The sequence below is a fragment of the Euphorbia lathyris genome, chromosome 3 (genome assembly GCF_963576675.1).
Source record: "Euphorbia lathyris chromosome 3, ddEupLath1.1, whole genome shotgun sequence".
Classification (NCBI taxonomy): Eukaryota; Viridiplantae; Streptophyta; class Magnoliopsida; order Malpighiales; family Euphorbiaceae; genus Euphorbia; species Euphorbia lathyris.
In genome coordinates this window covers 57,600,951-57,622,069 of record NC_088912.1, presented here as the reverse complement: position 1 = coordinate 57,622,069, position 21,119 = coordinate 57,600,951, and the positions used below count along the sequence as shown (strand labels likewise).

Below are 21,119 nucleotides of genomic sequence, written 5' to 3'. Positions count from 1 at the left end.
CCCGACTTGAGATAACAAAATGGATTGATTTATCTAATGTTTCAACTGTTCATCTCATTGGTATTAGTAGGTATAACTAATCCTCAAACTCAAACATTCGTTAATTAGTGATTCTGGATTATGGAGTCTGATACTTTGATTCTGTGCGAGCACGATCCAACAGGTGAGAGCTTGGGGTGTGTGAGAGCAGGGTTGGGTATCACACAAAGTAGTTGCAGAATAGTTAATGTCAGATTGAGCATTCGTCACTCCCGATAAGTGGGAGATATATCCAAATGGCCGCTTGTGGTGAATTAACTGAAATCCTTGCAAGGTGATACAGTTAAGAGTAGAAATGAACATTTCACTTAACTTATCTTTTCAGAGTGAATTCAACATGTACAAGTAAAACCGGACTCTTCGTTATATGTAACCTTGACACGTTCCATGGTTATAAGGAATTGACCGACAGGATATAGTTGATGAAAGATCGTATTATAATGTACCTAATGCAGAAAGGTTAACGTCAGTTATCAACCTGACTTCTTAATTGCTCTGGGGGAATATCATAGGTTCTGCTAGTAACAGTTCGCGACGGTATTCCGTTATATATATGTTGGAATTAATCGTGATGAATAATTTCAAAGGATATATACGACTAGTGGCAATAAAGAACCTAATGGGTCGCATATGGGACTTGGAATCGGAGGACGAAAATGTAATTAGTGAGACACTATATATGGGCCGAAATTTACATATTAATTAGGGATAAATTAATTTGATTAATAATTATAATTTGATTATAATTATGAATTAAATTAAAAGATTATCTGATAATATTAATTAGAAGTTTTTATGTGATTGAAACTCTAATTAATTATCCCTAACATTAATTAATTATTAATTTGATTAATAATAATTATCTAGATATAATTAGTTATTATTTAGATAATAGTAAAGTGTTTATTTAATTATCTAATTAGGAATCCTATTCCGAATAAGATTCCAATTATTTAATTACCTAACACAACTGGGATTAGGGTTAGAGAAGTCTATAAATAGACTCCCTAACCCTATAAATTCGACCAACACAATAAAGAGGCAAGAGGAACCGTTCTGAAACCGTCTCGGCTAATTACAATATTTCTTACTCTCTCTTTGATCTCGTATCGATTTCTGTTAGAGGCAATCATTGCGATTGCTATTATTAAGGTTGATTACTGATTAGTTATTCTTTTCTGTGTTGTTTGTTTTGTTGTTCTCATGAAAGAAGAAAAGACAAACAAAAGGAGAAATTCGTTTTGCTCCTCCTACATCAGGTCAGTTTATATTTTCGCGGATTCCCGGAGATTGAACCGTCGGATCGTCACGATTTTTGGACAGGAGCTTCTAGACATATTCTTCCTTGTTTTCACCGTTGGGATTTTCATTCGGAGGTCTGGAAGGTCTGTTTGGGTAGGGGGAAGATTCGTTGACAGATTCTATTCTTTTGAAGTTATGGGCACTTCGTTTGCAACGGTAGATAGATCGTCATAAAGATATTTCGTTCTATCCCTCTTTATATGAAATAACAATTAACAGATCTTGGAAAGGGGAAATAGATAAAATAGATAAAATTTTATAATTCCGTTGCGCCTAGGCTTGTCTATTTTCCTACACTCCCTAACCCCATAAATTTCGACACACACAGAACAGGAGGAGAGGAATCGTTCCGTCTTTCATCTCGGCTAATTTACTTTATTTCTTACTCCCTCTTTGATCTCGTATCGATTTCTGTTAGAGGCAATCATTGCGATTGCTATACTTTAAAGGTTGATTACTGATTAGTTTTGTTTTTCTGTGTTGAATAAAAACGTTCATTGCTCACGAGTTGATAATAAGAAGTTGTGGGCACTTCGTTTGCAACGGTAGATAGTTCTTCACCAAAGATAAAATAGATAAAATAACAATTAACAGATCTTGGAAAAGGGAAATAGATAAAATAGATAAAACTTTATTATTCCGCTACGCCTAGGCTTGTCTATTTTCCTACAAGGAACAAGATGGGTCTTCCGCAACAAGCTGGATGAACAAGGAAACGTAGTTAGGAACAAAGCAAGACTTGTAGCTCAAGGCTACAGTCAGCAGGAAGGTATTGACTACGGTGAGACCTTTGCCCCAGTGGCAAGGCTAGAAGCTATTAGAATACTATGTGCATATGCTAGCTTTATGAACTTTAAATTGTTTCAAATGGATGTCAAGAGTGCATTTCTTAATGGAGTTATAAATGAGGAGGTTTATGTTAATCAGCCTCTAGGGTTTGAGGATCCTAAGTTCCCAAACCATGTTTATAAACTCAAAAAGGCTATGTATGGTCTGAAGCAAGCACCACGTGCTTGGTATGAAAGACTGACCATTTTTCTGCTGACTAGAAATTATGTCAAAGGAAAAGCTGATACAACCTTATTCATTAAGAGAAAGGGTAAGGATACCCTGCTGGCACAAATATATGTTGATGACATCATTTTCGGTGCTACTAATGAGTCTATATGAAAGGAATTTAGTAAGCAGATGCAGACTGAGTTTGAAATGTCAATGATGGGAGAACTCAACTTCTTCATTGGACTTCAAATCAAACAAGGCAAGAATGGTATCTTCATCAGTCAAACTAAGTATGCCAAGGAGATATTGAAGAAATACGAAATGGTAAATTGTAAGTCAATATCTACCCCAATGGGCACTGACACTATCCTTTATGCTAACGAAAATGGTAAGCCAGTAGACATCAAATTGTACCGAGGTATGATTGGCTCTCTACTCTATCTAATGGCAAGTAGGCCAGATATTCAGTTCTCAGTATGTTACTGTGCAAGATATTAATCTAACCCTAAGGAATCTTATTACATAGCTGTAAAAAGAATCCTTAGATATTTGCAAGGCTCGGTGAATGCAGGTTTATGGTATCCCAACACTCATGATTTCACACTCCTTGGATACACTGACGCTGACTATGGACGAGACAAGCTTGAGCGGAAAATCACTTCAGGAGGATGTCATTTCCTTGGAAGCTGTCTTGTGTATTGGTTCAGTAAGAAGCAGTCGTCAGTAGCCCTGTCAACCACTGAAGCTGAGTACATTGTTGCTGGACCTCTGGATCAAGCAACAGCTGGATGATTATAGAGTTCAAACTAAAATGATTGAAGTCAAATGTTACAACAAAAGTGCCATTGACTTATCAAAAAAATCCAATCCAGCATAGCAGGATGAAGCATGTCAGTATAAGGCATCACTTCATCAGAGATCATGTACTCAAAGGTGAGATCAAGCTGACCTACATCCCAACAGATGAGCAGCTTACGGATATCTTTACGAAGCCACTGGCTCGTGAGCAGTTCAGTATACTGAGAGAAGCCATCGGTATGTTTAATCCTCTTCAATAAATTCTAAGTATAATCTATGCTGAGTGATTATTGCATGCTGAGTTGTTTTGCATGCTGAGTGAACTTATATGCTAAGTTGTAAACTGACTCGCATACTCAGTACCTTAACTAATGAGTATCTCAATTACTAAGTAAATCAACTTGCACAATTAGGGTTTGCACGCGTATTTAAGTAGCCACTAGGATGACGTAAGCGTCATCATTAGTAAAACCATGCGTTGTAATTTGTCATTAATGTTAGTAATAACTGATGATAAATGGTTCAAATTCCCACCGTTACCCTGACCTATCAAATAACTGAGCTGCCCAAAAAGGAGAAAAAGAGGAAAGCTGTCACATCCTCTGCACTGAAAGCTAAGTCCCCAATTCAGGCTGTCAAAAAGGTTAGACTAGTGCTGACCAAACCTGCACCTGCTGAGTCAGCAAAGAAGAGACCTGCTCCTGAAAAGGAAATCGAGGACGAACCTGAGCAACCCTTAAAGAGGAAGAAATCTTCTAGAGTTAAAGCTTTGGATGCAGCTCCACTGGACTTTGCTGTGCTAAAGGACTCCTTCTTCCGCGAGCTCAGGGAGTCAACATTGAGGAAACTCCTAATTTTCAATAGGAAAAGTCAATCCCTGCTGAGGAGCAGAATGATGCTGAGAAGACAAGAAATGCTGAACCAAGTAACTCAGCTGCTGAAGTGCAGGCTGATGAACAAAGAGCTGAGTCTCCAGTGAAGGAAGCCGAAGTGGTTGCTGAAGAACCCACTGAGAACATCCAGCTGGATGATTCCCCTCCTTCAATTGACCCTATTCCCGCTGGGGCTTCTAAGAAGTCCAAGCACCACAAGGGGAGTAGTGAGAAGAGATTCAAATGGAAGTCATACAAACCATAAGTGTTTGACATTCTGGATGACTCACCTCTCGAGACCCAATAACTAACCTAACCAAGTTGGACTTCAACTTCTTTACAAGACCACTTGAGCCAACTCAACAACAGGTCAAGGAAAAGCAAGCCTCTGTTTTTGGCTCCCAGGAACACGCTGAAACTAAAGTCAAAAAGGGCCCAACACCTGTCGACACTGCTGCTCCATCCTCTATTGAGCAAGTGTTCAAAGCTTCTGCTGCTCAACTCAACGAGCAAGCACCTGAAGATACATCTGCTCAAGACAACCTTGAGCTGACTCAACCCCAAGTCTCAACTCAACTCCAGGTTGACACTAAGCAGGTGGATACTACTGCTGATCAAACACCTCCACCTCTTGAGCAGTTAGTAAACCAGTCAGCTCCCACTGATAGAATCACCCCTGAGGATGCCGCTCCCATTGCTCAACCATCCATACTTGATTAAGCTGGCAACTCAAATCTTGTCCAGCAACCCAATGTCCAAATACCTGTTGTTGACAAGAATAAGGCCCCTGAGACTCCACTTCATAATGCTGAGACAGATCCCTTAAAGTTTTTGGACGCCTCTGAATCCGGGCAGAGAATCATATTCTTAGCTCATGCTCTACTCAATGATCTAACCAAGTCTCATGCCAATGCTGCAAGTTCTGCTTCTGCTGAGCCATCTCAATTATCTAATGTCACGCAACTTCTGACAGAAATTAAGGGTATTAAGGAGCTGATGAATATTCTGACTTCTATGGTCTCTCAGCAGCCTAAACAGGAATTCCTTATCCAGTTGGCTGACCTTCACATACTGATGATCCATCATATGGATTCCATCGAGGGAAAAATCAACGCCATATCTGCTGTGAACTCAACGGTTGCCACTTCTGATGAAGTAACTCAACATTATAAGCAGCTGAACTCTGAGCTTACTGTAGCTCGAGACTTAGTTTCCTCTTCCTCTCAGTGCATAATAGAACAAGTCACTGAGGCTGTGTGCCTACTGAGCTTAACTCGAGAAGAAATGGAAACTGACCAAGCTAGGGCAACTGACATCTTCAACTATGCCAAAGCTACCTATGACCATGTTAAGTACCAATCCGCTCAGCGCCACATCTATCACTCTTCCATGCTGAAAATGTATCATCAATCATTTGCCAAAATGACTGACTCTATAACATGGATGGGCAAGTCACTTGAGTTCATACTCAGTGTCATCAGTGCCACCATGAACATTCCGACGGCAAACATGGAAGGAGGTCTGAAGGTATTTAAGGGTCTTCAGGAAAGTACGAGTAACCTCCAACAGTACTCAACTCTGTTGACTCGTGTTGTTCAAAAGGGGCAATTTTATGCTTCTGCCCTTCAGCCCGGTGATCCTGGCAAAACGGGGGAGAAAAATAAGGATAAACAACCGGCAGAAGGAACTCAAAAGAAAGAACCAACATCAACTTCTACTGCCCCTAACCTTGTAACTCAACAACAAGGAGCATCAAAGTCAAGTCAGCAAACCAAACCATCAAAATCCAAACAAATCCAAGTCAACGTCAAAAAATCGAATTTTTCTTTAAATTGCTTAGTTTTGGTGGTTGTTGATAATATGTCTTTTGTTGATCTGAGTTAATATATAAACGTATCTTTTCATAACATCTGAGTTATTTATTATACTGTCTGATGCTATTTGCTTATCTGCTGTGTTGATCTAATGTTGACCTTTCTCAAATGTCTACTTACTTAAAACTCATTGAACAAAATAAATTAAAACTTATGAACATTAAAATTATACAAGTATTTGGCCACTGAGTAAAACTACTCAGCATCCATGAACTTACTCAGCTTACTCCCACTTCGATAACTAAACTTCATTTTCCACTTAACTAAGTATCAAATCTGAGTAAGGACAAAATATTCTAAGTACTGACCTACTTCTGAAGCTAACCTTAGACTTACTTGATTAAACCTTAAAATGTTTAAAGTAAAACTAATGTATCTGGAAGGTTTTTTTACTCCCACTTTTATCATGTAGGATTCTAATGTACCTGGAAGGTTTTTTTACTCCCACTTTTATCATGTAGGATTCTAATGTATCTGGAAGGTTCTTTTACTTGAAGGAAGCCAAAGCCTTTAAAGATACCTTTAGTCATGATCTGTTCCACATGATCTTTAAGCCTAAAGGGTGTGGTGTTGGCATCACTCGTATGATGCCATTTTTCATGATATCATATGTCCCCCTTATTAACTTTAGAAATTCTTTCAGGATTTTGTTCTTATAAAGGTATAATGAATAACAAAAAGACTCTTTTTAGAATTAACCCCTATTATTTGCACGTACTTGAATTGGTACTTATTAATTCCCACCGATTCTTCCCACGTGTTGGTGACATGTCTTATTCTTATTTGACTTGCATTTTTATGTGGACGATTTTTCATTGGAAAATGGTGATCCGTGCCTTAATGATGAGAAGCTTTTAATGCCATGACCTTCCATCTTTTAACCGTCTTTCCATTTTCCAACTGCATTCTTTCTGCTCTTCAAATAAAGGCATTTCATTTCTTTTTATCTGCCTTACCACATTTTGATCATTGAGGACCTATGGTTTTTTTTATTCCAATGCATCTTTATTTCTTTCTCTTCTCCCCCTTTTCATCTGTTAAGGATCAATAGGCTTTTTTGATTCTAAGGCCTCTTCACTCTGCTTTTTGTTTTAGTTTTTGATCCGTGGAAGTCGTTTATATTTTCAATGGAGAGAGGGGTATCCTTCTTATAGTAGATGAAAGATTGTGTCCTTTCGAGATGATAACTCTTCAAGTAGTAGTATGGAAAGTCACAGCCAATGGTGAAGAAGAATGATGATTCATATGGAAGGAGATGCCTTGGTGGTGAAGAATCATGTCTTTTTACAGTAAATGCCGGTCATGAGCGAGACAGGGGTGTCACGTTCGTGATTAGGCTTGCCATGCAAAGTTGATGAGTTTTGTCTGTCACGATCGTGACATGGGTCACGATCGCGACATATAATTCTTGCTTTTGGTGAATTTTTCTAGCATGTCACGATCATGACAGACGTTTTTGCCCTAATTCAGGCTTCTTTTTCCTGTCTTTTATTCGTTTCTTGCTGATATTTCTTCATATTGAGTTTTTAACTATTTCAAACATGTATCTGTACAAATCATGAACAAACAAGTGAAATCTCTCCAAAACATATACTAAACTAAGAGAAATGCATAAATATAAACGTGAATATGCATGCGAAAATACGTAAACTTAGGACTTATCAATTCCCCTACAATTAATCTTTTGCTTGTCCTCAAGCAAAGACGTTTTCCTTCGTTTCAGTCGTTTTAAATTACGATTATATAATTCATCTTTATCTGAAAAACTGAATTTTTTTGAAAAATTTCCATAAGGCAATTTATATGCTGAATCTAAAGTATGTAAAAGAATATGACTGTCAACTTTTGGTAACAAAAAGAAGCTTTTATGATGAATTTTTAAAGCACACACTTATGATAAAAAAACCCAGGGTATTTTTAGGTATCCTAACTTCTATTTTTGCTTTCATAAGCTATATCCTTATACGAATCCATAACTGTGGAATATGTCAAGTTACATATAATGAGACGTCTGTTTTACTTGTTCAAGTAGAATCAACTCTCAATAAATAGGTTAAGTGAAATCTCCATTTATACTCTTAACCCTATCACCTTGCAAGGGTTTCAGTTAATTCTTCCACAAGAGGCCCATCGATATATCTCATATCTATCAGGAGTGATGAATGTTCAATCTAACATTAACTATCCTGTAATTACTTTATATGATATCCAACCCTGCTCTCACACACCCCAGGGCCCTCCTATAGCGGATTGTGCTCGCACAGAATCAAAGCATCACACTCTATAATCCAGAATCACTAATTAATGTTTATTTGAGTCTGAGGATTACTTATACCTGCTAATACAAATTGAGATGAAACAGGTGACACTTGATAAATCCATCCATCTTGTTATCTCAAGTCGAGTCCCCAATCCTAATGAACTCCTTCACCGGATCCATGTAACTGTCTAGATATCTCCATATCTAAAGCTTGTGAGATCAGCTCTCTGTTCACAATAGAAAACATTATTACATGCAAGTCTCAACAGCATTATGTTAATCCCTATAAACACATTACTTGACTTAGGGTTGTTTTAAGTTTACCAGTTTTATTATAAAGTTCTATCTCACTTCATGCTTGTATGAACACTTTATGATTACTTAAATAAACTTCGGGATTTAGTTTATTTAACTTGATTAGTTATGATAAAAGATAAATGTCTTTATATAGTTAAACTTACTATATCTTATAAAACAAACGATAATGAACAATTCATTTACAACTGGTTTATATCCTACAACAATTGACTATAGGACACTAAACCCCAACCAATACCACCCAATCTCAAGTAAGACGTTAAATTTTAGAGATGAAGCTATATCAGGACCGAACAATCTCACTCCCTAGTAGGTGGCCGGGTTCAAACACGGTCCAAATTCAAACAATCCTTGGAAAAGGGGTGTACAACCAAATACATGTTCCCACCTAGTTGCCACCTATCATATGACGCAAAACTTCATGAGATCGCACTACTCATCAGATCTATCATCGACCAACCAAAGGAAAACTTATCATAGAATTCCCCTCACAGTGATGCTTGGAATAATTTTCCCTAACATGGAGGCAAATGGTCCCGAACAGATCTAGAGGCAAGTCATCGAAGGTGATACTTCCTCAATCTAAACCTTTTAGACGAGGTAAAAAAGGTCCAACTCAATGTAATTCATTTTTGTATTACTTTAAGTTTACGTGATGAGATTAATTCTTTTCCCGAGATAAGGGATCTTACTTGCAGGAAAAAAATGTAGACTACCCCAACCATAGGCAGATCAAGTTTACACCTGAGAGGACAACCGACCACTCAGGTTTACTTCTCTGTTCCTTTTCATCGTGCTCTTTTCAATTAAGTGTTTTAGCACCAAGACGGAGGTTGATATCTTAACTTTAAAAAGCGATTGATCAAGAGGCAGCCTATGAGCATAGACTTTTTGGATCCTCGTGATGAAATTATGTTGCCTTTGTCAATATGTTGTAGGTGGGCCCCATATCACATCGTACGAAATTACAGATTGAAACCCAAGTCAAATTTATTAATTTTAGAAGTTTTAAGCCATGGCCGATTAGCCTTGAAGTGTGGCTGATCGGCCATTGATGAGTCAACATGGCTCATTTTTTTATTAAGGAGAATTAGTCAAAGATTCTGACCAGGTGATGGCTGATCAACTATGCACCATGGACGATTAGCCACCGATATAGCCAATCGGCTATGTTGGCAGTTATGGAATTTTGCCACAAACCCCTTGAATCAAGGCATGACTTGCTAACTGCGAAAATGCATGATTTCAGGGGATAATGCGAGATATAAGGAACGATTTGGCCAGATAAAAATGGGACTGATTTTTGAAAGCAAAAGACAATTTTGAGCAAAAAGATTAGAGTTTTAGAGGGAGAAAGAAGAATTCTTGAGAGTTTTCTGTGAAAAGAACCAGATCAAGAGGGTTTTTAACATTCCGTAATAGGAAAAAAGGAGTTTCTGATCATTATTAAAAGCAATTTCTCATTTCCTTACTTTTGTTCATGAGAATATGTCACTATTTAGGGGTTTCAACTATCAGGTTCTGTTTGTTGCGTTCATCAGGGTCTACCTCTACTCAAATGCTGGATCAAAGCTCGGAAGGTAACTTTCTAAAGGGTTTTAAAGCTCTCCCTAAGGTGTTTACATGTTTAGTTTCGTTTGATTGCACTTCGTTTTCATAAATCATATAAGATTTCCGAGTTTTTGGTAGCAGAGTCGATCAACTATGCACCATGGCCGATCAGCCACATACATAGCTAATTGGCTATGTAGTTAGGAACTCAGAAATCCATGTATTAATTCTTTGTTTCGTCCGAGTTTGGGTTATAATTGTTATTTCATTAGTTATTAATTCCAGTATATTAGAATAGCCATCAATACCTAATATGTTATATTTAATTAACATAAGGATAAAAAAGTTAGTTTAGGCATAAAAACGAATCCACTAGAGATTTATATGGATTGCGGTTCGAATACCATGCTGATGTGCTAGAATCATAGAATTTGTTTGAGTCCTATTTTATCGAGTCTGGCATTGTAGTGTAAATCCGAAGATGGGCCCCAATGTCCCATAGCCAACGTTTATTTATTTTGCAGATTTTAATAGATTCATTTTAGGATTAGAACACTTTTATAGGATTTTTATGTGAAAATTGAAATGTAATTTATAATTCCGCATTTATTTACAGCTTTCTGCAATTGTGTGATGAATGTATATAAAATGGAAAACAGACTAGATTATAGTTAATACTTTAACGAAAAGTCAAATGTACAAGTTCATTAATCAAACCCTTACCCATGTGATAATTCACGAACCCATCTCTGAAAGGATGACAAGATGTGAGCGCAAGTGTCTTCTTAATTATCTTTCCCGGACATAAATCCCGGTGGTGGCTCTCATAATTGTAATAACCTAAAACATGATAAAAAAAGATTAATTAAAAGTAGCACAAACCACGAAATAAGCCTACATCGGAAGGGACAACCCAAGTGTCGTCCTAAGACAATGGTGTACGACACGTAAACTCGTATTCGAAAAAAGAGGCGGCTGCTCACAGGCAAGTCCATCTTTAAGTCTTCCGCCATATGGGCTTCAACTAGGCCCAAACTTTTAGCAACATCGAACTCAAAAGGCATTATTTTCTGAAATACACATAACTGTAGTAGGTCTACCACCATTAGGATTGCATTCAACCCCACTAATCACGAAAGAGTCAGGATATATGGAAACTGTTTCCATATTAGACGAGATTTTCAATTTCATTTCTTAATCAGAGGAAATTATCATATCTTATTTCAAGCAATGAACATTCCCCTCCACTAGCCACACGCCTCAGGTCAACCGCCCTAATCCATTTCCCGATTCTTTTTTTTTTATTTCACCAACCAACATGTTGAAATGTTAAGGATAATAAGAATCATTGTGACTCAACAACCCACAAATGTAGCATATGAGACTATTTATCGGAATTTCATACTTGAAATGGACAAGCCCTCATGATTTAGATTGTAACTTAATCTTTTTCCAATCTTTCAAAGGTAAACGAACATCAATATGTACCCTAATCCTTATGTAACTTTTCCAATCTTTAATATTATCCTTTGCATCATATTCCATGAAAATTCCAATGAATTGACCAAGTTGTTTTTCCACGGCCATAGGCATGTAACCGTCAAGTACATCACACAGTTGCACACAAACAAAGAGATGAAAGAGAAGGACGTTGGTTGGAACATCACCTATTTAGATACAGTGTAAGATAGGAAGTACCCATCGAATGACTAAGTCTTTCATCGAGAACACATTTCAAATCTATGGATATGATTAAATTGGAATAAGAATATACCACTATCGAGATCATAAATCGTTATCCTTTTTCCAGGTCTGTATAGCCCCACCATTTGTCGATGTTTCATAACCTAGAATTTTATTCTGTGATCAGTAATAAAATGTTCAACTAAACAGAACTCAGTCGAAGTGGGTTTGCTTTCTTCCACATCTAATTTCAATAAGATCTTTTCATCTTTCTGAATGTTAAGAGATAATTACTCAAACACCTCTTTTATGAAAAGTTTTTGATGAATAAGGCATCTATGAGAAGGCAAATACAACTTCTAAATAAGGAGAAAAAAACCTAGCACCTGTGAGAAAGAATTTAATGCTCCATGACACAACTTGTTGTGATTAAAAAGATAATACGGTGATTATCCATCTTTTTATTTTTAATTAGTATAATTTTGTAAAATGTCATATAGTATTGAGACAAGTAAGATACTCAAAAAAATCACATTTCTATGTTTTTATGTCGGATTGAAGAGCAACCAAACCCGGTCCACACCCTTCTCCTCAGTTCCGGTTCATCACCACCTGGATCCGGCCAATCAAATATCGCCACGTCACCTTTCTCCATCCTGTGAACCCATATACATACAATCATTCTCTTCCTTTTCTCTATGGGCTTCTGTCCCGTGTAAACTAAAATTAGCAACAAACCCAGAAAACCCACCCCTACCGCCGCCCAAACCCCCAATCTACCTAGCCGGAACACCACTAACCCCTGAAGTAAATAAAGCCGAGAGCTTCACTCTTTTGTCTCTCTGTTTTTGTTTTCCTTTTCTTTTGTTTAAAGAAAAAATTGTTTTTGGGCACATTGTGTGTTAGCTTCTGTTTCTCAATTACCTTCCTTTTAAGGGTTTTAAGGGATCTTATATAGGTTTATAAACGGGGCCAGAGAAGAGATTCTTGCATTTTGAGAAATGCCTGTGGCGCCGCCACCTAAGAGATCCGATCCAGGATCGGCTGGCGCCAGGTCCGATGATTTACGGGTCTATCAAACTTGGAAAGGCAGTAATGTAATTACTCTTTCGATATTACTCATTTCCCTCTATATGTCAAGGTTGATTGATGAATTTGTTCGATATTTTGTTTGCTTCCTTCTTTTAACGAGAAGCTTGGCCGTACATTCTGTTTGCGTAAAGATTCTACTTTTTAACTTCTAGTTAATGGACTCATCTTGTCTGTGTAAAATGTCCAAGTCCTGAATATAGTTGTATAGTCCTTAAATTGAATTCAAGTTCAGATTAATGGTTAGCATCTCCAGTTTCATTCTCTTTTCCATTTTCTAATTATTGTAATTGTTTTCCTTTTAACCTGGTCGATTACAAGAAGAGGAGCCACTGAAAAATGGCCTTAACTAAGCTGGATTAAAGATGATAGAGTTAGGCAGTGTTTGGCATGCAGGAGGGTAAGACAGCCAGGCAGCCAAATATGATTTACGGGAACAGCTATGGAAATCTTACCATGAATCTATTCATGAAAATTAGACAGCTCAAGTCTGTTTTGATCAATTAATAGTTTGGTGACTAGCCATTTTATTAGGAGACATGCCACCAACCATCAGATCATCCCGTTGAAATGGACTGATTTCATTGTGTTTGTTTCAGTTTTGTTCCTTGATGTGGTTTTCTTTATAGCATTTGAAATTGGAAGCATTTATTTCAGAATGCACGATATTGCTTTCAAAATTTTGAGGGATTTTTAAGCTTTATTGTCATTTTGTTGCAATGATAAACCATGATGGATGCTAGTTGATTGTCAGAAATTTGAGACAGAAACACTTTGTTTTAACTTTTGTATTCTGAAAAGGAAGCGAATATCTTTGATTGCTTGATGCAATTGTAATTGCTGACTGTAGACTTAGTTGCTTTTTTTGAGATTATGTAAGGGCTTCAATTTGGATAAACTCTGTTTTCCTTTTGATAGTAATCATGGATGATTGTTACTTGTTGATGTTTTATTGCCACGTGGCAAACGAACGAAAGCCAATCTCATTGAATCCAGCTAATAGGAAGCTTAGGTGAGATTTTGGATTTTGGCTTTAGTGGCTCCAAGGCATTTCATAATTTTTGTTGTGAGGATGACTGCATATTTTATTATGTCTATTATATTTCTAATTATATGTATATGAATATACTATGGTACTTAATAATGGTTTCCTATATTCTTGTGCAGATATTTTTTCTTCAGGGGAGATTCATATTTGGGCCAGATGTAAGATCACTAGCATTGACTGTATTTCTAATTGTCGCTCCAGTTTTTGTTTTCTGCTTCTTTGTTGCCAGAAAACTGATGGATGATTTTCCTCATCACTCGGGAATATCAATCATGTTGGTGGTTGTTGTATTCACCATATATGTGAGCTCTCTCTCTCTCTCAAGTTCACATCAACTTTGTGTCTTTTAGATTTTTTAACTCAGTAATGATGTTGCCTATGCACAAAATTATCAGCTTTTGACGAACAGCTATTGATTTCCCCACCTTCTCTAGTCTTGCCAAGTAATGTTGTAAGAGCTAAGGACATGTACGAGCATGTGAGCTCTGAGAAACCAGAATTTTCTATGAAGGCTCAAAGTAGAGTGCTCCTTAGAAATTGTTAATGCAAACTGCACTTTGTCATGGCATAAAAAGAAATGGGCTCACTTGGCAGTTGCTAGGTTATTCTGGAAAGATTTCTTGAAAACTGAATAAAATTGGTTGCTTTTTTTTTCTTTTTAAACTTTAAAGACTGTCACGTTTACTTATTCTATTATGAGATATTTATTGGGTCCGAAACAGGCAATTGGACATGGTGAAATTCTCTCCATCTGAGTGAAACACCACTACCTGATGACTTCTATCATCAGTCCCATACATCTAGCTAGGAAGAGGCTTGAAGAAGAAGGTTCTTCGAGGATGGTCATAAGGATGATTTTATAGTAATTGAATTTGAAATTCTGAATGCTTGAATGGGACAGGCAAAACATTACTAAACTTAGTTGTGTAGATTCACGTGGAGGAAAGTAATTGTTATTTTATGTGCATGGCTTAGAGGAAGAGTGAAACGTTTTTATACGTTAAATAGATAAACATGGGTCTGCCTTTCTTGTCTGCCATAGTGCATTCCAGTATATTCATACTGGCAAAGCATTCTTAGTTGGAGGCCCTTTGTTGTCTATTGTGGACAATGGTAATAGTACTTTTGGCAAGTACCTTTGTCTGCAATTGGTGTTATTCCTGTTACAGCAAAGTCTCCATTGTCACAACTTATGACATACATGCTATTCTTATTATATGGGCACATGTACTTGTGACTCGGTCTACATATATGGGTCACTGTAAAAAGTTTTAGACATGCTCTTCAGTATGTATATTTGCTCAAGTAGGCTAGCCTGGTGTTAGAATTGCCATATTACTGGGTTCCCTTGGATATACACACACAAACACAGACAAAAACACATACAAAAATACACTAAAAAACATGTATGTTGGTTCTTTGTAACACAATGGCCTGTGAATGCCTTAAGTTCTGTGGTTTCTCTTTTCTGCCTTCATAATCCATCACACCATGCATACAGAATACAGCGTGCCTGTATTTGGTAGATTGTGGTAAAGCTACTGTCCAGCAGAAGTTGTTGCCATGAATTCCTGGAACAATGTTTCGAGGAAATGTCAGTCTAATTATGTGCAAGGTCATCGCTATTGATGACAGCTAATTTTTCTGGAGGAGGGAAAGCAACATATACCTTCTTGAACGTGTGTGCAATGTCTATTATGGATAGTATCTGTACAGTTCCTGTAGTACTAATTTGAACATGTGATCTCTCAGGTTTTAGTTCTTCTCCTGCTAACTTCTGGAAGAGATCCTGGTATAATTCCTCGCAACGCACATCCTCCAGAACCTGAAGCCTTTGATGGGAATGCAGATGTTGGTGCTGGCCAAACTCCACAGCTACGTTTGCCTCGCATTAAGGAGGTGGAGGTTAATGGAGCACCTGTGAAGATTAAGTATTGTGATACTTGCATGCTTTATAGACCTCCTCGCTGTTCACATTGTTCCATATGCAATAACTGCGTAGAACGATTTGACCATCACTGCCCTTGGGTCGGACAATGTATTGGCTTGGTAAGGGATTCTTTGCCATCACACAATATGCACATCAATGTTTAGTGAAACAAGTTGAGGATTATTGGTGTCGGCGTGATATATCAATTGGATTGGCGGTCTCTGTCCTAGTTAAAGCTATCTTTTCTGTTTAAACCAAGGGTAATAATCTTGTAAATAAACCTGATGCCTTTTAACCATAAACTCTGCTGTGAACCCCAATTAATTTGACTGATTGAATACTTGGTTATATCTGAGAATTTGAGTACATATGAATCAGGTACATGCTTTTGGCCCATGTCTCTGATATAAATATGTTTAGAATTGCTGGGCAGTCTTTTGGTCATCTGAATCATTTTTCTTCTTAATTTATGGATCATCTATTTGAATATGAAATTCTTGGTGCAGAGAAATTACCGGTTCTTCTTCATGTTTGTCTTCTCGACGACCCTTCTTTGTATATATGTTTTTGCATTCTGCTGGGTCTACATCAGGAGGATCATGGGATCAGAGAACACATCAATTTGGAAAGCAATGATCAAAACCCCAGCCTCCATTGTTTTAATAGTTTACACTTTCATTTCAATGTGGTTTGTTGGTGGACTCACTGCCTTCCATTTATATCTCATTAGTACAAATCAGGTACGAGTCTTGTCTGCCTTGTCGCGCTTATTACCCCTCACGTGTTTTTATTAGTGTTGGCTGATGCATGTGTTGTGTATTTTCTAGACTACCTATGAGAACTTCAGATATCGGTATGATCGGAGAGCAAATCCATATAACAAAGGCATGGTTGAAAACTTTAAAGAGATATTTTGCTCCAGTGTTGTTCCATCCAAGAACAAATTCAGGGCAACTGTGCCAAGGGAATCTGCATTGGCAAATCGACCAACTGGTGGGGGTTTCATGAGTCCCAATATGGGAAAAGCTGTGGATGACATAGAGATGGGTAGGAAAACGGTATGGGGAGATATGAGTGCCATGGGCGATCATGGTGAAGGGCAACTTGCAAATAATGATCGGTTGAACATAAAGGACGGAGAATTAACTGAAGTATCCCCAGGGCCAGATATAAGGACTGGTGTAGAGGAGGCGGACCGTGGTGGAATACATCCAAGAAGATCGAGTTGGGGAAGGAAAAGTGGAAGCTGGGAGATGTCTCCTGAAGTTCTTGCTTTGGCAGCTAGAGTAGGGGAACCAAACCGTGTGGGTGGGAGTAGCAGTGGTAGCTTAACAACTGAAAAAGGAGCTTCATAGTCATAGACATAGGCATAGCCATAACGATAAGCTTGTTTGTCTTTTACAACCAAACCTAGGATATGTAATAGGATTTGATTTATTGAGTAGTAAGGTTGTTAAAATGGGTCTCTTACTTCCAAGCTTATATGATAACAAATGCTTTATGGCGAGTGTTTTAAAAAGGTGTATTGGTTTTGATGGTATGGTCTGGTCTGGTCATTGTCCTTTTAGTGGGGTTGTTGTTGTACGATAGGGTCTTAGTTTACTTTGTTTCATTTTTGGTTTTGTATTTGAGGAATTAGTCAGCATCTAATTTATTTATTTTTCTCTTCCCTCCAAATAAGTCTTTATGCATATTTTGGTAATATCAATATGTGCCATATTTGTGCAATGTAGACAAAAAAATAGGTTAAATGTGTTACAATTATTGTGTTTAAAAGCTGAAAGGTTGCTATAAAGTATATGGAACTAAGTGACAAAAAGGGATAAGTTAAGGAGGCTAAGGAGATATTAACCCTATTTCTTTTTAAAAGAAAAGCTTAAATATTTTGACTTATTAAAATTAATAAATTTTAACTTGAATAAATATTTTAAGTAGTTGAGAAATTACATTAATCAAACACACTTAGATAAAGTAAGCAAAATATTCGTTTTAAGTAACTTTTTGAGTTATCAATCAAGATCTTAATCAATTAAATTAAATCAGATTATGTGTATTAATTTATTACTACATGGCAATACTCGATTAGGTTAACTGAGATTAAATGAAAGTAAATCATGTGGCAATAAATTAAGGTTGTTTGTTTCTCGGAAATTTTGTGTTTTAAAATATATTGGGTAAAGAAATTATTTTTGTTAAAAATAAAATATTTTCTGGTGTTTGACTACAATACTGAAAAACGAAAAGAATTGGTGGGTGTGTTATTTTTGAAAGGGTAAGAAAAAACGAAGAATATGGTTCTAAAAGGTTTAGAAAAGATTAAAACATTTTTCTCACATTTTTCCTATATTTTTCTGTTTATTAACTAAAATTTTCTGTTGAATTATTTTTCCAGATAAATAAATACTAAAAAATCAGGAAAATATTTTTCTACACAATATTTTTCTATCAAATAAACGGATTACATTGCTTGTAAAATCATATAAATATCTTAGTTACCATTTTTATGAGAATGTTAACCGTTTAAATATTCAAAATGAGTTTATTGGTATAAAAACAAAATGCAAAAGTGAGTTATTTTTTTATGGGTAAATTTTTAAAAAAAACCCATATGGTTTCATAGATTTCAAAAAAAACCATGTGGTTTGTTTTTACAAAAAAAAAGACTGTGTTTTACACCGTTACAAGAAAAACGGAAAATGCCATAACACCGTTTAACTTGATGATGTGGCAAAGGATAAAATGGAGATTCTTCTTCTTCTTCTTCTTCTTCTTCTTCTTCTTCTTCTTCTTCGCCATAGCCATTTTCCGGAGACCTCTAATTGACTCGAATCTGTACTACTAGATCCCCCTCTCGCCGACGATCGCCATGTACTCCGCCACCGCCGTCCGATCCTCCATCCTCCATCCTCCCTCTCTTCATTTTCGTTTCATTTCTCCTTCTTTCTCCCGTGCTTTCCTCCGAGTCGGATCACAAGGTAATTACTGGATTTATTCTTCTCTCTTTCATTTCTCCGTTTTCGTTTTCGTTTTCGTTTCATTTCTTCTTCTCTCTGATTTATACCTCTTCTGTTCCTTCATTTTGTCTCATCCTCTCTACTTCTTCTACTTCATCTTCTTCTTCCCTTATCTCTTCAAACTTCTCTCTTTTCTTTCTCCCCCCTTTTTCACTATTTTCCTTTTACTCTCCGTTTTCCTCACTTTCTCCCCCAATCTTCTCCATGATGATGTCTTGACTCAATCTAACCTTTCTCTTATGCTCGGAACTTACCAAGCTGTTGCCGAGAAATTACGCCCCAAAATTCATGAAAATGGCAATGAGGAAGAAGAAGAAGATTTTCAGACCATTTTACCCTTTACCACGTCATCAAATTTAACGCTGCTATGTTATTTTCCGTAATTCGTGTAACAGCATAAAACACGGTCTTTTTTTTTTTTTGTAAATACAAACCACATGAGTTTTTTTGAAATCCATGAAACCACTTAAGTTTTTTTTGGGTTAAGGTGCAAAAATACTCCTAACGTTACAGGCCAGAAGCAATTTTACCCTTAACGTCTAAAATGGTGCAATTTTACCCCTAACGTTAGAAGCCAAGAGCAATTTTACCCTAACATTGATAAATTGAGTCAATTTCAGATACTATTATAAAACACATATATTTTTGTTCATTATTCTGCATCAATTACATAACAATTCGTTCTAAAAAAGGATTTCATATTTTTTATAATTTAATAATAGAATTTGAGATTAATATTTATAAATTCAATAGATTTTTTGCATTTTTTTTTGTCCAATCCGTACAAAAAGACAGTATATTTTTTTTATTTTTTTCACATCACAACGAATGTTTGTGATTTGTTACTTATAAAATGACACACGTATGAAGTGTAGATAACAAGATTCATAACCGAGAAGACAGTTTGATGAATTATTTTTCAAATTGACCCAATTTATTAACGTTAGGGGTAAAATTGCTCTTGGCTTCCAACGTTAAGGATAAAATTGCACAATTTTAGACGTTAGGGTTAAAATTGCTCCTGACCCAAAATGTTAGGGGTATTTTTACACCTTAACCCTTTTTTTTTTTGGAATTTTTCCTTTTTTTTATTGATATAAATTAGTGATTTTTTTTGTAGCATTGTTTAAACTAAAGTGATTAATAAGATGAGGTAGGTGAAGCCAAAAAGCCGAAGAGCAACTCTAATAGTTGTTATTTAAGTGATACAATATTGATAACAAAAGTTTTTCTCTCCTCTGTTTTTAGAATATATATATATATATGAGAGAGATCAGGTGTGACACATTTTTTATGGTGTGACAGGCCTTATTGTGTGACAATGATCAATTTTGTAATTAACAAGGAGAAGGTGACAAATTTGTAAATAAAAGGAAAGAGAAAATTGTTTTATTTCTTTTCTTTAAAATGCATTTTTCCGACTTTTCCAACCTGATTTTAAGATCCCAGAAGCTCAGGTGAAAAAAATTCCGGTGAATAAAATCCGGCGATTTGTTTTTCTGTGAGAAAAAACATGCCCATAAAATTTTCAAAAAATTCCAACAAATGTAAAAAATCATTCTGAGAAACTTTAATTATTGACTCAAAGTGAGATTCCTTACGGTTTAGTCCCAAATCAACGAAATCCGGCTATTAGGTGGGCGTTTTCCGGCGAGAAAACGTAAAGTACCCAGAAAATTCTCAAACAATTTCAGAAAATGTAAAATATTATTTTGAGAAACTTTAATTCTTGGGTCAAAGCAGGATTGCTTACGGTTTAGTCTCAATAAAATAATTTCCTTAATTTTATCCATTTTACATGCTTTAACAATTTATTGGGTCAAAACCGTAAGAAATATCATTTTGAGACAAGAATTAAAGTTTCTTAAAATGATGTTTTACATATTTTAGAATTTTTTGATAATTTTCTGGGCACTTTTTGATCTTACATTTCAGAACTATGTGTTGCAATATTTTGTTGGAACAATATAACTATTCAGTTGGAACAATATAACTATTCAGTTGGAACAATATAAAAATTAGAATTATTTTCTAAATAATATAACTAATATAAATTTGAAGATACTATATTAAATACTAAGAAACAAAAATGAAATTTAAGACATAGATAATAAAATTGATTTCGAACAATTGGTAAACTGATTTATTATGTTGGAACAATATAAGTATTATGCTGGAATAATAGAACTATTTTGTTGGAAAAATTGGTACGTTGATTTATTTTATTGGAACAATATAAGTATTATGTTGGAACAAATGGTACACTGATTTGGAACAATTTCGTACACTGTCGGAACAACGTAAGTAGGACAAAAAACGTGCCCAGAACATTATCAAAAAAT

The 21,119-nt window shown here is 36.1% G+C and overlaps 1 protein-coding gene across 2 annotated transcripts; it reads left to right on the top strand.

Annotated features, from left to right (window-relative positions):
• The first annotated feature begins 12,392 nt into the window (after positions 1-12,392).
• LOC136222387 (probable protein S-acyltransferase 7) lies at positions 12,393-17,427 on the top strand. 2 transcript variants are annotated; one of them, XM_066010104.1, is made up of 6 exons: positions 12,393-12,793; positions 13,704-13,797; positions 13,953-14,135; positions 15,586-15,882; positions 16,270-16,503; positions 16,591-17,427. In XM_066010104.1, exons 3-6 carry the CDS (start codon positions 14,070-14,072, stop codon positions 17,116-17,118), a joined length of 1,125 nt encoding a protein of 374 aa, XP_065866176.1. In that variant the 5' UTR covers positions 12,393-12,793; positions 13,704-13,797; positions 13,953-14,069; the 3' UTR covers positions 17,119-17,427. The 2 variants fall into 2 exon arrangements, with proteins under 2 accessions (XP_065866176.1, XP_065866175.1); XM_066010103.1 differs by lacking the exon at positions 13,704-13,797.
• The last annotated feature ends 3,692 nt before the right edge of the window (positions 17,428-21,119 follow it).

Excerpts from the sequence above, each read along its gene's own strand:
- LOC136222387 (XM_066010103.1), top strand. The coding sequence starts at position 12,698 with ATGCCTGTGGCGCCGCCACCTAAGAGATCCGATCCAGGATCGGCTGGC. Across the intron at positions 12,794-13,952 it reads AAACTTGGAAAGGCAGTAAT|ATATTTTTTCTTCAGGGGAG; the intron begins GTAATTACTCTT and ends ATTCTTGTGCAG. Across the intron at positions 14,136-15,585 it reads TTGTTGTATTCACCATATAT|GTTTTAGTTCTTCTCCTGCT; the intron begins GTGAGCTCTCTC and ends GTGATCTCTCAG.